Consider the following 14283-nt stretch of genomic DNA (forward strand, 5'->3'; position numbering starts at 1 on the left):
AGGGAAGGCTGCCAGGTAAGGTAAGGTGCTGTTTTCTGCTTTTAAAAAACTGTTCTGGGTGTTTTTGCAGCGTGATTTTGGGCTGGGGGGGTTATATCCTGTGCTGTGATGGGTCTTCAGGGTTTTTGTTTTTTTGGGGTTCCCCCCATTTCCGATGGGTCTGGGGGGTTTGGTTGCTTTTTGGAGTGTTTTCTCCCATTTCTGATGGGTCTTGGGGGGTTTGTTTATTGGTTCCCCAACCCCATTTCCAATAGGTCTTGGGGAGTTTGGTTGCTTTGGGGGTTTTTCCCCCATTTCTGATGGGTCTTGCATGCTTCCCTTACTTTTTCCTTTGTTCTCTGTGCATTTCCAACCTGGTCCCTTTGTTCTCTGTGCATTTCCAACCTGGTCCCTTTGTTCTCTGTGCATTTCGGACCTGGTCCCTTTGTTTTCTGTGCATTTCCAATGGGTCTTGCACGCTTGATTGCTTTTATCCCCCCCCCTTCAGCCGGAAGGGATTAATTGCGTTTCCAATTAGTCTTGCAGTGATTTTTTTGGTGATTTTTTTTTCTCCTGCCAGAATGGATTAATTGCATTTCAATGGGAAATGGTGCTTCGACTTATGACCATTTTGACTTACGCCCATCTTCCTGAACCAATTACGTTTGTAAGTCAAGGCACCACTGCAAGATCAAAGGGTCATGATACCTCCCCGAAATATTAGAAAGTTGACAACTGCCAACATACTTCAATCAGCTAAGTTAAATCATGTTAACAGCACCAAACGAATACTATCCAGAAAAAAATATCCAAAATATCTGAAATGTGTGACTTGCCCTAGAACATTATTCTTTAACATCCAATGGAAACTATTAAGAAAAAACATAATTTTAAAATAGATAATAAATTCTCACTACATTAAGCTATAAAAGCCATCAATAGGCATTTTAGCTCAGCTAAGTTAGAGATAATACTACAGCATCATCCAAGTGCAAGCAATAACAGAAGCCACTGAAGTCCAAGCTTTATTAAATGACCATCCATCAACCTCAAAACACAGGACAAATCATTCATGAACAAATTGAAAAGATAAGAATGCAAACATAGTTCTATTTAAGCCTGCTTGTGGTCATCTCTATTCACCTTGCACAGTGTTGCTGGGGAATATGACGGTCTGCCTGTGGCTGGCTCAATGGCAATCTACCAGCTGTAAGGAGAACAGAATACTGAACTAGGTGGTCCTCTAGTTGAGGTTCAGGGTTTGTATTATGCCTCAATCCTAAATCCTCTAGCTTGACAAATCCTTTGTAACACAGCAGTGAAATGCTTGAGGGACCATGGAGAAAATGTGCCCCCTTCTGAATGCTTAAAATTGTCCCCATATAAGGGCGTGAACAGCAAAAAGTGTATAGCAATGAACACAAACATTTCTTTTAGGGGTGAGGATGCAGTGCTACAGATTGTTGCTGACCCCACTATTAGCAGTTTGACACTGGGAGAAGGGCACAGTTCAAATTGTGAAATGCTGATTATATTCTTCACAATGGTTTTTGAGGATCTGAAAAACACAACTTTCTACTTTCTCTTTATAAGGCAGAAGGCTAATAAATAATCAGTGCTTTCCATTTGTAATACAGACAGTTTAAGCCTTAATTGCAAGCTAAATTTAATTAAATTTAATTACTAAGTGCAAGCTAAAATATAATTACAATGGAAGCTAAATTTGGAGGCAAAGGGTGTACAGGTAATTCCATTTTCTGTCAGTGATAAGCAACTGATTTACACTTAATGCTTCCAACTTGTCTTACAGGTAGTGACAGACTTGCATGCACAAACCACAATCAAATGCACTGTTTGATTTTCAACAAGTACATCAGTTTACAGAGTAAACATTACAGTAGTGATCAACTATTACTAACTAGAAAAAAAGGACAGATAAGAATCACTAACTTCAACATCTCTGCACAAAAGCTGTAACATCTCAAGCATACTTTAGGTTGCTTTAGTTTGATAATGCTTTTTTCCTCCACTTGGCAAATGTTTGGCATTCATTTTTAAAACTTACATGGGAAGAATGAACATTTTCACTGTTGAGATAAGATCAGTGAACACACTTCCCTGTCAGGAATTACATTACGTTATTCATGCCTTTTGCCTTCAGGGAAGACGCTTTCTACCACCCTAAATACATATTCACATGCTGAAGTGTTATGAATTATTCTGAGGAATACGTGCTGAAGTTGCATTTTGGAACAAGAAAGTAGAATAATTATAAAGAAGAAAGCAATTTTATATAATATTAAAATTTCCATTCACCTGTTTTTTAAACTGTTGGCATTCTTCAGGTGTAAGTGTGTCTGCTTTGGCAATAAGTGGAATGATATTCACTTTTTCATGAAGCCGCTTCATAAACTCAATATCCAAAGGCTTAAGTCTAACAAAAGAAACAAGAAGTGTGATTCTACAAATAGGGCTTCCAAACAAAACAGTTAAAATAAGGTGTACAAAAGCTTTTCAAAGAAAATAACGAATATTCTGAACACCTAAACTGAAAAACCTGCATAACTTAATGTACACAATGAGACATCGGTGCCTAGTTAATGCTTGCTCTAAGTTGTTTCAAAAATCTCTTTTCAGGCTTTTTATACATCAATGTAAAAGGATTACTGTAATTTTGAATCCTTTCTTCAAAATGAAGAACTATATGTTACATTTCTAGCTACCCAAATTATATACACACAGCATATAGATTGGGATTTGAGGACAAATTTAAGGAAATAGTTTTCATTTTGATTTATATATAGGGATGACCTTGTAAACATTTAACTAGATGTTCAAAAAACCTTTGTTAAAGTTCTTCTTCAAAGTTAAACGGTTATGTAATAAGAAGAAAACTTGCTTTATAAAACAACACCTGAATAAAGAACTAAAGGCAAGAATCGATAGGCAGAACTGAAAAAAGCAACTCGGCTTCATACAACTCACAGAATTCAATGACCCAACGTTTACTGGCAGAGAACAACTAATAGATGAATATCTCATGAAAAGTGCTATGACAGCTATATTATGATAGCATGAGAGCCAGTGTGGTGTGTAGTATTTAAGAATGTCAAACTGGGGCTTGGAAAATTCAGGTTTGGATTCCCACTGAGTCACAAAATTCATTTGATGACTTTGGGGCAGCTGCTGTCTGACCTACCTTTAAGGGTTGATGAGAGGGTGAAGTGGAAAAATTAAGAACTATTTACTATATTCTACCTTGGGCTTATTGGAGGAAAGGAAAAATATGTCCATAATAAAGACTTATTAAATAAATAATGGGAGATTTAATATGTAAGCTTTAATTGTTGGGATGCTAATAGTGGTCAGGGGAAAACAAGCCTAACTACTGGGCTTCCTGCAAGCAAAGGGGAAAGATTTGCTGCCTTCGGTGAACCCCTTATATATGGTCATGTGGAAAAAAAATGTGCACCTTCTTGGAATTCTTTTTTTTTTTTTTACATTACAGTGGTGCCTCGCTTGACACGGATAATTCGTTCCGTTCAAATCGCTGTTAAGCGAAATCCTCATCAAGCGAAATGAAAAAACCCATTGAAATGCATTGAAAACCGGTTCAATGCGTTCCAATGGACGAAATACCTCAGCGTCCAGCGAAGATCCTCCATAGGGCGGCCATTTTCCGGTGCCTGTAATGCGAGGAATCCGTCCTAAAGCACAGCGGGGAGCCATTTTGCACAGTGAGCGGCCATTTTGAAACCCGACGATCAGCTGTTTTTGATCATCATTAAGCGAAAAATCGGTTCCCGAAGCAGGGAACAGATCAACATTAAGCGAAAAAAAGCCCATTCAGTCATCGTTTAGCGATCACAAAAAACTAATCATCAAGCGATTTCCTTGTCTAACAAGGTAATTGCCAAGTGAGGCACCACTGTACATATCAAGACATTAATAAAAATCATATGGTCCTTAGCAGATCTGAAAATTAGGTACATACTCAAATGCAACAACAACATGTGACATATTAACACCATGTCATGATTTATTTTACAAAAATAAAGCCAAAACAGAGAAGCCATGTGTAAAAAACTAAGCACATTCTTTCTGTTTTCATAGGAATTAAGAAGCTAAGTAGCAGCCAGGTGCTGCTAACCACATGCCCTTGAGTAATTGATCATTAGCAAGTGTGCCCACCTCTATAAAAGCCAAAGTTTTAGCAGTTTGCTGCTTGGGAGCATTCAGGTGTGTGTTAACACAATGCCAAGGAGGAAACACATCAGCAATTATTTTAGAGAAGCAATTGTTGCAGCCCATCAATGTGGGAAGAGTTATAACGCCATTTCCAAACAATTTAAAGTCCATCATTCTACAGTGAGGAAGATTATTCAGAAGTGGAAAGCATTCAATGCAGTTGCTAATCTTCTCAGGAGTGGACATCTAAACAAATTCACCACGCAAAGCTCAGGGAAATGGCAAAAACCTCAAAAGTTACATCTCAACAGGCCTCAGGATATGAAATGTTAAAGTTCATGACAATACAATTAGAAAAAGACTGAAGAAATATGGTTTGTTTGGAAGGGTTACGCCTCTTCTCTCTAAAAGAACACGTCAGCACAGCTTAGGTTTGCCAAGTTGCAAAGTATTCTAGAGTCAAATTTGAGACCATCTGCCTGACTACAGCTTGACCATAACTGGGTCATGCGACAGGACAATGATCCCAAGCACACCAGCAAATCTACACAGAATGGCTGAAAAAGAAAAGAATCAAGATGTTGCAATGGCCCAGTCAAAGTCCAGATTTCAAATCAACTGACATGCTATGGCGGGATCTTATGAAAGATGTGCACAAACAATTGCCCACAAACCTCAATGAACTGAAGCAACATTATAAAGACAATTAGGTCAAAATTCCTCCACAATGATATGAGAGACTGATAAAGTCATACAGAAAACAAGTTATCGCTGTTAAAGATGGTTCTACAAGCTATGGAATCATAAGATATACTTAGTTTTTCACACATGCCTTCTCCATTTGGCTTTATTTTTGTTAAATAAATCATGACACTGTGTAATATGTCATGTGTTGTTCATCCGAGGTTGTATTTACTTAATTTTCAGACCTGCTAAGGGACAGATGACTTTTATTATGTCCTGATACGTAAAACCATAGAATTCAAAGAGTGTACTTTCTTTTTTCATATGATTGTAATTTAGCCTAGAACTGAGATTTTTTTCTCTAAGCTATATTTAATATTAAACTGCAGACTATTTAAAAGGAGTGCTTAATTATTGCTGCTGAGAAAGTTGTTCTACCCAGTATTCACTGATAGTTGTTTTATTCTAAAATTAGGAATTGATTGACTAAGGAATGCGCAGCGATGATCTAAAATAAGTGGAAGCAGATTGCATAAAGCAAGCAAACAAACAAAATGGTTATAACAAGGTGCTAGCAGAGTACAAGTAATTCTCAAGTACCTGATGTATAGATCAGTACATGGAACATCTATGTTAAGAAAGTTACACCATTTCAGATCTAATTATTTATGTCCTAAACAATCAGCAAACTTCTGGAATACAATGTCATCTGTCTAATGCACTTACAAACATGGATTTCACCTCACACCCTCCCAGCCGGACTGGATGGTTGGCACTAACAGAGTGTTGTGCTTTTGTTTAAATCATGCATCTATGGAATCTCGCTTGAACCATCTTACCCATTTAACCCTTCTTTATTGGAGATAGGAAAGGGACAGTTCGATTTATTCTTGATTTCAAAATACTGTAATAATAAACAGAGGACAATGCAAAAATGGCTTTCTAAACTAAACAGATAAGAAAGTAATAAGATGGAATTTTTAATTAGAAGGCATTCAGAAATCCCACTGTTCTGAAATTTAAGAAAACAGTTTTATTCATCTGAGGAATCTGGATTGATTTCTGCAGCAAAGATTGTAATCCTGCCCTCTTATATGGAAATAAGTTCCAATGAACTCAGTTGGGTTATTCCTCACAAGAAATGACTGCCAGGCCCTATACTCCAATCCTGTAAGCATCCTATATTCTTATCCTGGCTAGCAAGTTACTTACAGCATCTAGTAAAATAGGAGAGTAGTAAGACTTTTTTCCTGATATTACTGGGTGTTTGACGTATTTTCTTTACTGTACTTTAAAATAGCTTTTCTTTGAAGCATTTGAAGTGGTATTCAATTGGTTTAAAATGTATCATTATGGAAGAGGATATATAAGATGTATAAACTATGTCAGATATCTACTTCAAAAAGTCTTAAGTTGGGTTATGTAATTTCCATCAATATCTGCCCTAAATTTACAACAAGACAGATTCAGGCAATTTCTTCATATTCCATATGAGTGGCCAGAAGCATTTGACAATGATTTCCAAACTAGAAAGTAAGACCAAACCCCACCCTTATGTTGCTTTCTAGTGTAAGCATATGTATCGTATAACTGCCCATCTCTCACACAAAAATGTGCTTCTGTGTATCAACTGCTGAGAACACAAAGAAATAGTGCACTGATATGCTGTTTGTAGGTGTTATAAACTGTAGACCATGTAAATATTATTTATTTACTGTATGTCATTTATATGCCTCCTTTCTCCCAGAACTGGGACCCATAAATTGATGAGACCTGAATTCCAGCAGCTGGATCACTAAATATATTCTACTCTTGGTTCCTTGAATTCTGAGCTTCTTCCTAAGGTCAGTTTCAAGCTACTTAGAATGCAGTACTGTATTTGCCGGCGTACAAGACAATTTTTTTGGCCAAAAAAAATGCCTCCAAGTGGGGGGGGGGGTCATCTGGTATGCCGGGTGCACTTCATTTGGGCCAGGAAGGAGCCGCCGCTGGGGAGGAAGGCAGGCGGGCAGTCGGTCGGGATGGAGGCAGTCGCTTGCCCGCCACCCGCCCGCTTCCACTCTTCCTCCTCCTCCTCCCACCACCCACCCAGCCTCTTCCTTGCCCTTTCGCTGCTTGAGCCAGCTGGCGTGCGTGCGCTCGACTGCCACCTGCCCGCTTCCCCTCCTCCTCCTCCTCCCACCACCCACCCAGCCTCTTCCCCTCTTCCTCGCCGTCTCGCTGTTTGAGCCAGCTGGCGCGCGCCCGCCACCCGCCCACTTCCCCTCTTCCTCCTCCTCCTCCTCCCCCCCACCGCCCACCCAGCCCCTTCCCCTCTTCACCCTCTCGCTGCTTGAGCCAGCTGGCGCGCGTACGCTGTTCCTCGCCCTCCTCCCCACCGGCCAGGAACTTCCAGGGCGGGCCTGGGCAGAGCCCTGGGCTGCCACCGCCGCAGCAGAGCCGTCCACTCTATATTTTGAGTGGAAATGTTGGGGGGGGGGGTCGTTTTATATGGCCAGTCGCCTTGTACGGCGGCAAATACGGTACTCTCATTTATTAGGAGAATCATAAAAAAACAAGGCCAAATGCAATGAAAACAATGCATCCAGGTAAAACAATTTCTTTCTTAAATCTAACCACCATCACCACACCATTACCATGAAAAAATGATCAAGTTCATGGTTAAGAGAGCAGATAAATCTTATCATAAAGAAGTATAACAGATGGATGTTTATATTTTGGCAGTGATTAGGCTACTATATAGCCTCTCTCTCAATCCCGCCACCTTCACAGATGCATTTAGTGAGTACATAGGAGACGGCCTTCTCTGTTGCTGATCCCGGACTTTGGAACTACCTCCCACAGGAGGCCAGATGGGTTCCATCTTTACTATTCTTCCGCAAGCAGGCAAAAACTTTTATCTTTAGGCAAGCTTTCCCTCAGCGACTGGCTGCCAGAGGGTTTTTTTAATAGATGCCTCTACGTTACTGTTTTGAATGTGTTTTCATGTTTCTTTTGTTTTGTTTTTTTTTAGCATGGTATTTGTATGAATTTTTTTAGTATTTAGTATACTCACTGTTAGCTTTAAATACTGTCTTTTAATGATGTACGCTGCCTTGGGTCCATTTTAAGGAGAAAGGTCATGCAAAAATATTTGTAAATAAATAAAAAAATCTTTAGTAATTATCAATAAAAATAGTATGATACATTTCCAAGAAAGGAAGATTTTGGTAAGCCAACTTTTAGATTGGAATTTGTGGATTTGACACAAGAGAAGCAAATGAAACTGAATCCAGATATGGCTGATAATGAAGACTGGCAGACACTGTGAGCTACGAATATATTCAGAAAACACTGAGTAACTACTGAGGTCAGCTCTCTGTCTCCAACTTCTTCCAAGTTGTCCTTTATTTCAGATTCAGAATTAGAGCTATCATTTTGAGTTCTAGGTGTCAGAATACAACCAGAGAAGTATTACAATCTTTAAACATTAGCAACAGTGAGACAAACAAGGAAAATTCAGCCAAAGGTGGAAGAAGTTTCTTCTGGCTGGTGCTAGTCAGGTAACCTTTTGCATGATCCATTACTGGAAATGCTGACTGAAATCTTCAGTTTAAACTTTAAGTCTATGCTCTTCTTGTTTAAATGTTGCATAAAGTTATGAATGAAAAACAATTACATCCAACTCTTGTTAATGTGTAGTGTATACGTATGTGAGAACTTGTTGATGATCTATCTGCTCATTTGCGTTGCTCACCAGTAAGTGTTACAGGCATAATTTTCATTGTCAGTAATCACTCTTCAGTGTTTTCTATGAATCTTTTTGTTATATAACTACAATCTAAAGATCACTTTTTCCTTCTTCATATACACTACAACAGACATTGATTCTTACCATATAATCAGATGTGAGAGATTCTATTTCAAATTCTAGTTATGATATTTAAGGCTCATGATCAACTACAACTCAATCCTTCCCACAAACAGAACCCTTATGAAGTTGATAGACAAAGAAAAGGAGCTCTTAACGGCACTGTGAAGTTCAGTATATGGTATTAATTACAAACTGAAGCGCTCAATCTTTCCTTCAACATGCAGTGGGGGAAAAAGGATGAATCTTTTGGAATACCTTCTGACAGAAATAAGGCTGCAAACCTAAGATAAGTGGTAAGTGGCACTAAGAGAACCAAGATGCTTATTCTAAATGTATTAATAATATCTAAAACACAATCTTTACATTCTCCTACTCCAGATTTAGGACACAGAACTTCTGCTAGAGTTTGACAGAGAAAGAACTTAGGAACTAAACCAAAGCAGCAATTCCTATTTAGATACACATCATAACTTGTAAGATTAATGTCTGTGCTTGAAGACTTTTAAAGAGAAGTAAGAGAATGGTAAGTTACATCCGCTACTGACCCATGTCCTGAGGGAGCAATGAAGTATAAGCAACACTGCACTCTGTTGTCTGGCATCTGACGTCTGTTCACACGTGATTCTGCATTTAGATAATCTTCAAATTTACTGTCAATGTAGTCAATAACTGGCTGCCAGCTAGAATATACAAATACACATTTTTAAAAATTATTCATTTAAGTTCAAACAACTACTGTACCTGAGCAAGCTGAAGGACAGAATTATATGATATGTGTCCAAATATTGCTGATATGCTGCTACAAGGATGATGAAAGGGATTATGTAGTATTTAACACTTAATGTTTGCCAGAACTGTAGCTAGCCTGATGACTATCATTTCCAGTTAACTGATTTTTGGCACTATCAGTAAATAAGAAGCATCACTACATCATACAATCTGCTACTCACCAGAGGACAGAATAGCTACTGGTCTCAAGTGAACTGGCAAAACTGTTCATACACTCCTCCTTCCTACACATTCCACTGAATTTCCTTCTCCTCTTAGCATATACTATTGCCTCACATCTACCCTTATTACAGCCATTGCTCTTCGAATGCAGATCAGTTCTAATGCTTGTACAAGAATGCACTCTCTCTTTCTCAGAGAAAATTTAAAAAATCATAGTTGAGGCAAGAACACAAATGACAACAGTAAGTAGAAAGTGATGGGACAAGCTAAGAAGATGTTCAGACTAAAAGCACAAGACATTTTCCCTAATTCCTTTACCTACTGGTAAAGATAAAAGATTATTTAATCTAAAAGATTAAAGAAACAACACTGTAGAAGAAGGAATCTTAATGCACAAATAAGGCAGACTGAGTGCAACTAACAGTAGTGAGGGAAAAACAACAACCCTTGGAGTAACCAAAGAAATACTCTTGACAAAGTAACAGATTTCATCTTATGACATCACTGTATTCTGGCAAACTGCTTCACACTTTATACTATAAACAGCCAAGTAATTGTTTACATCAAACCTAAGCAAAACAAATAAACAAAACTAAAGTCATTGTAGCCAAATTTGTGAAAATATCAGTATAATATCTGACACTTGTAATAGGGTCAAAGAAAACACAAAAAATAGAATTTAGTCAAAGAAATGTAGATGTTCTAAGTTAAAAGCCACTATTCCAATATTAGAACCTTCTTACCAATTGCTATTATCCACTGCATCGCCAAATCCTGGTGTGTCTACTATTGTTAGAAGCAGCTGGACACCACCTTCTTTAATTAGAACTTTAGACTGCTCTACCTGAAAAGCAAGAATGAAGAAGACATAGTCTATACATGTGAAATATCAAAGTGGTTTTTCTCTAAGTCAGGAAGGGTATCTGTAGCCTTTCAAGATTCTTTTTCTTTACAATTTTCTGCAGTCCTAATGTGCATAGTTGGTAACAAAGAGTTGTAGGACAGAAGCATTTGAAGGACTACAATTGCCTACCCCTTTTTTAAGTAAATAAAACTGAACAATAATTGCAACTTCCTGGATAGAGATAGGCACAAACCAGCAAGTCGGCAAACAAAGAACAATGAATTTCTGACGTTTTTCCTGGTGAATCATGAATTCGTTCATTGGTTAGTTGGCACAATTTTTTAAGCCAACCCAATGGCCTGTCTAAAAAACAAAGAAACAAATCCCACGCCGCACACTTCCACTGGCTTCATCAACTCCCTGCCTTTTCCTGTTGCCTCCGCCGCCACGGCCATCTTTGGAGACAGCTTCCCTCCCTTGGAGCCAGGCTTACCATCCCTGGGTATGCGCCTGCCTCTCAGCTGACAGACAGGCATATATGCAGAAGTAGCCAGTGAGGAGTCAGCTTCTCAAAACAAAAAACAATACCCCCCCAAAGAAAAAACACTGAGCTGGTCGGGCTCACTCTCTGTGTGTGTGTGTTCTTTTAAGAGTCCCTGGGGCTGTCTTGGAAGAAAAAAAAATACTCTGCCTCCCAGCTGAGCCAGGCTGGCTCCTTGCTAGGTGAGGCCTCTGCGCCTGCGTCGTCTTCTCAGCTGATAAGCTGGCAAATGCACACAGATGGATGGCTAGGTTCCCAGAGAGGAAACCAGGCTGCTGTCTCAAAAGGTGGTGGCAGCAGCTCAAGGACAACGTAGGGAAGTGATGGGAGGGAGGCAGGCTGGGGGGGGGGGGCAAAAAAGAGGAGTTTGGAAACCGCCTAAATTCATTGGTTTGGAAAAGTTTAAGTTTTCCAATTTGGACCAGTATGAACTGATCCGAATCAACAAGTTAATGATTTTTGATGAACTTCCTAATTAATTTTTACCTTTGTGCCCATCTCTAAACCTGTATACAGTTACTGGGGTCCTTTAATAGTACAAGAATACCAAGTTGTGTTCTCAGTTGTTTATTTTAATTTTACTTTCATGTATTTTTATATATGAGAGACTGTGCTGGATCAGAGCTTTTGTTCTTGCTATAATTGTCTTGGATCCTGAATCACTCTTCTTTGCATGAATGGATTTCTTCCACTCATGGAAATGACTCCAATCCAAGGAACCCTCTTGCTGGGAGAAGGGAAGAGAAACAATTTCTGTTAATTTCCTCCTTCCCTCTATAGCCTGAGTACAATCCCCCATTTTGTTTCAAAAGATATCTGATAAGTTTCAGTCCAGATGGAGAAGATCTATGAATGAGAAATTAAATAATTTGGGCCTCTCGAGAAGTGCTATTTTGTTAATGGGCCATACAAAAGCAAAACAGGAACTACACCAGCGCATCACAGACAATGAGCTGCAACACCATGTCAGCATAGCTATGACCCATCCTGGCTTTAGAGATTATGGTCAGGCATCTTTACCTGCAAGCTACCGTATTTTTCGCTCCATAAGACGCACCTTTCCATAAGACGCACCAATTTTTTAGGAGAAGAAAACAGGAAAATATAATCTGTTTTCTTCGCTCCATAAGACGCACAGACTTTCCACACCCCTGTTTTGTGGGAAAAAAGTGAGTCTTATGGTGCAAAAAATACAGTAATTGAATATTCTGACCCTTCCAAAATATAGAAAAGCTTTTACATTAGCAAAGTTTAATGTACTTCCTTCAGTCCTGCTGGAAGGCAGATACAAGAACATTCCCTATGAAGAGCGCTTATGTCCTTCTGAGGCTGGTGTGGTGGAGACGGTTGCCATGTTCTGTTGTATTGCTCCTTCTACATTGGTTCCCATGACACTTTTATTCGTCCAATTTTGCAAAGCATCCCCGGAAGAGATGATGAGTACTATACATGGTATCTGCTGGCAGACCAGTGTCCATCAGTAACGATTAAAGTGCCAGTTTCTGTGCAGCAGCACTAGTGTGCAGGTGAGAAATGGTGCCTTAATCCTCTATATATATACATGTATGTATGCATATATGAATATGTATCAATTGGGGGTAGGGGTATGCTCCTAACAATTATTTATGGAATTTGTTTCCCTAAGAGTCTGCCGCACATAATGTATATTACACTTGATCTTAGCCAAAAGGCCGAGAAGTGATACATAATGTATATTATAGTTGTATTGATTCTGTTTATTCTTGTGCAGTTGTTCTGTGTTATTCACATCTGATCTGTTGATCGTAATAAAGTATTAATTAATATCTCAAACTCTGGAAGAGATTTAGGAGGCACTGGGTAAACTGACAAAGGAACAGGAGCAATCTAAGAGCAAAGTTCTGATCATAGCAACTTTCATGTCTAACTTTGATTCTGCCCAGTTAAAAGCATTTTATAGTGCTGAATTACATTTGTGTGGCATGACTATTCATCTTGTAATGCACATTCTCTTTCCTGTAGATTAACTACCAAGTTAACAAAAGAGTTTTGTTGCACATCAAAAATTAACAAGTTTCATCTGTCATGAGTTTTAGTGGAGTGTAGCCCACTTCTTCAGATATGGCAAAGCCATTTTTGAATGCACCTGAAAAAAAAGGACTACACTCCATGCAGGCTGAATGTGTACCACAGTTCTGCAGACATGCTAAAAACTCACACAAATATGTACACATACAGTATCAAGACAGAGATGTGTTCACAGTAAAAAGGGAATGCTAGAAAGTCCATGCAGGCTGACTGCGAACCAGACAAGCAGATACTTAATTATAAATGGCTAGGACAGACTCTAGTGTTCTGCACAGCATCTTATTCCTTTCCATAAGAATAAAATTATTATTTTATGCAAATAAAATAGGTATGCAAAATTATATAGTCTCTGGTGCCCTCCAGTGGCCAGTACTGGTAATACACCTTGGAAATATGTATTTCTGGGCTTTTTAATTTAATATTTTCAGGTCGTGCATAAATGAAAATGTGGATACTGATCCCATGGATATGTCTGTCCTACTGTATTTGGATTACACTACATATGCACCTCTCATGAGATTGATGAGTCAATCTGAAATGGTCTTGGAAATTCTAGAGAATAACAGCAACTAATAGTACTGACAGTGATACAGTCTTCAACATCTAGACAGAAAAACTGAAGTAGCTTAACAGCAAAGTTCTAGCTCCAGCATTTTTGATTAAAATAAATAATCTTTAGCATAATCTTCTCTCCTTCTCACTTTTCCTTCATTCTCACAGTATAAATGCTCAGGAGGACAAAAAAAAAAGACCTTGCCCAAAGAACAGTGAGTTGGACAACGAGCTGAACACTGTTTTTGAACAGGCATGCAAGGATGCATACACTCTTTAAAAAGCCTCTTCTCAGAAGATATAGTATCTCTGGTGCATGTCAGACTTTGCCTGTTCCAAAGCATAAAGTGGACTGCTGACTGGTCAAGTGTTTTTCTTTCAGCTGTTGTGATCAAAACAAATTCTATCAACTGTACCATCAAAGAACATGAATAAGATGTCTCTAAGAGCACCTGCACAACTTATATTCATAAACAGCAATTTTGAATACCACAGTATGAATGATCGTGGCCCTAGTCTTCAACACATTCTTATACTTAAGTATAATTCCCAGTTACTTCATAGACATCCTTCCAAATTTCTATATTCTATTTAATTCTTGGCTGCAGTCCCCACTTTAATTGA

General features: G+C 38.7%; 1 protein-coding gene across 4 annotated transcripts in view; it reads right to left on the minus strand.

Moving 5' to 3' along the window:
- Positions 1–14283, minus strand: part of SEPTIN7 (septin 7) — a 79994-nt gene that overhangs the window by 26934 nt on the left and 38777 nt on the right. For all 4 annotated transcript variants that reach the window (XM_078377487.1, XM_078377486.1, XM_073003786.2 and 1 more), the window contains 3 exons: positions 10399–10499; positions 9250–9384; positions 2296–2413 (listed from right to left, as the gene is read on the minus strand). In XM_078377487.1, the coding sequence (XP_078233613.1) occupies positions 2296–2413; positions 9250–9384; positions 10399–10499 (354 nt within the window). The remainder of the gene's footprint in view (positions 1–2295; positions 2414–9249; positions 9385–10398; positions 10500–14283) is intronic.

This window comes from Pogona vitticeps, chromosome 6 (assembly GCF_051106095.1).
Source record: "Pogona vitticeps strain Pit_001003342236 chromosome 6, PviZW2.1, whole genome shotgun sequence".
NCBI classification, from domain to species: domain Eukaryota; kingdom Metazoa; phylum Chordata; class Lepidosauria; order Squamata; family Agamidae; genus Pogona; species Pogona vitticeps.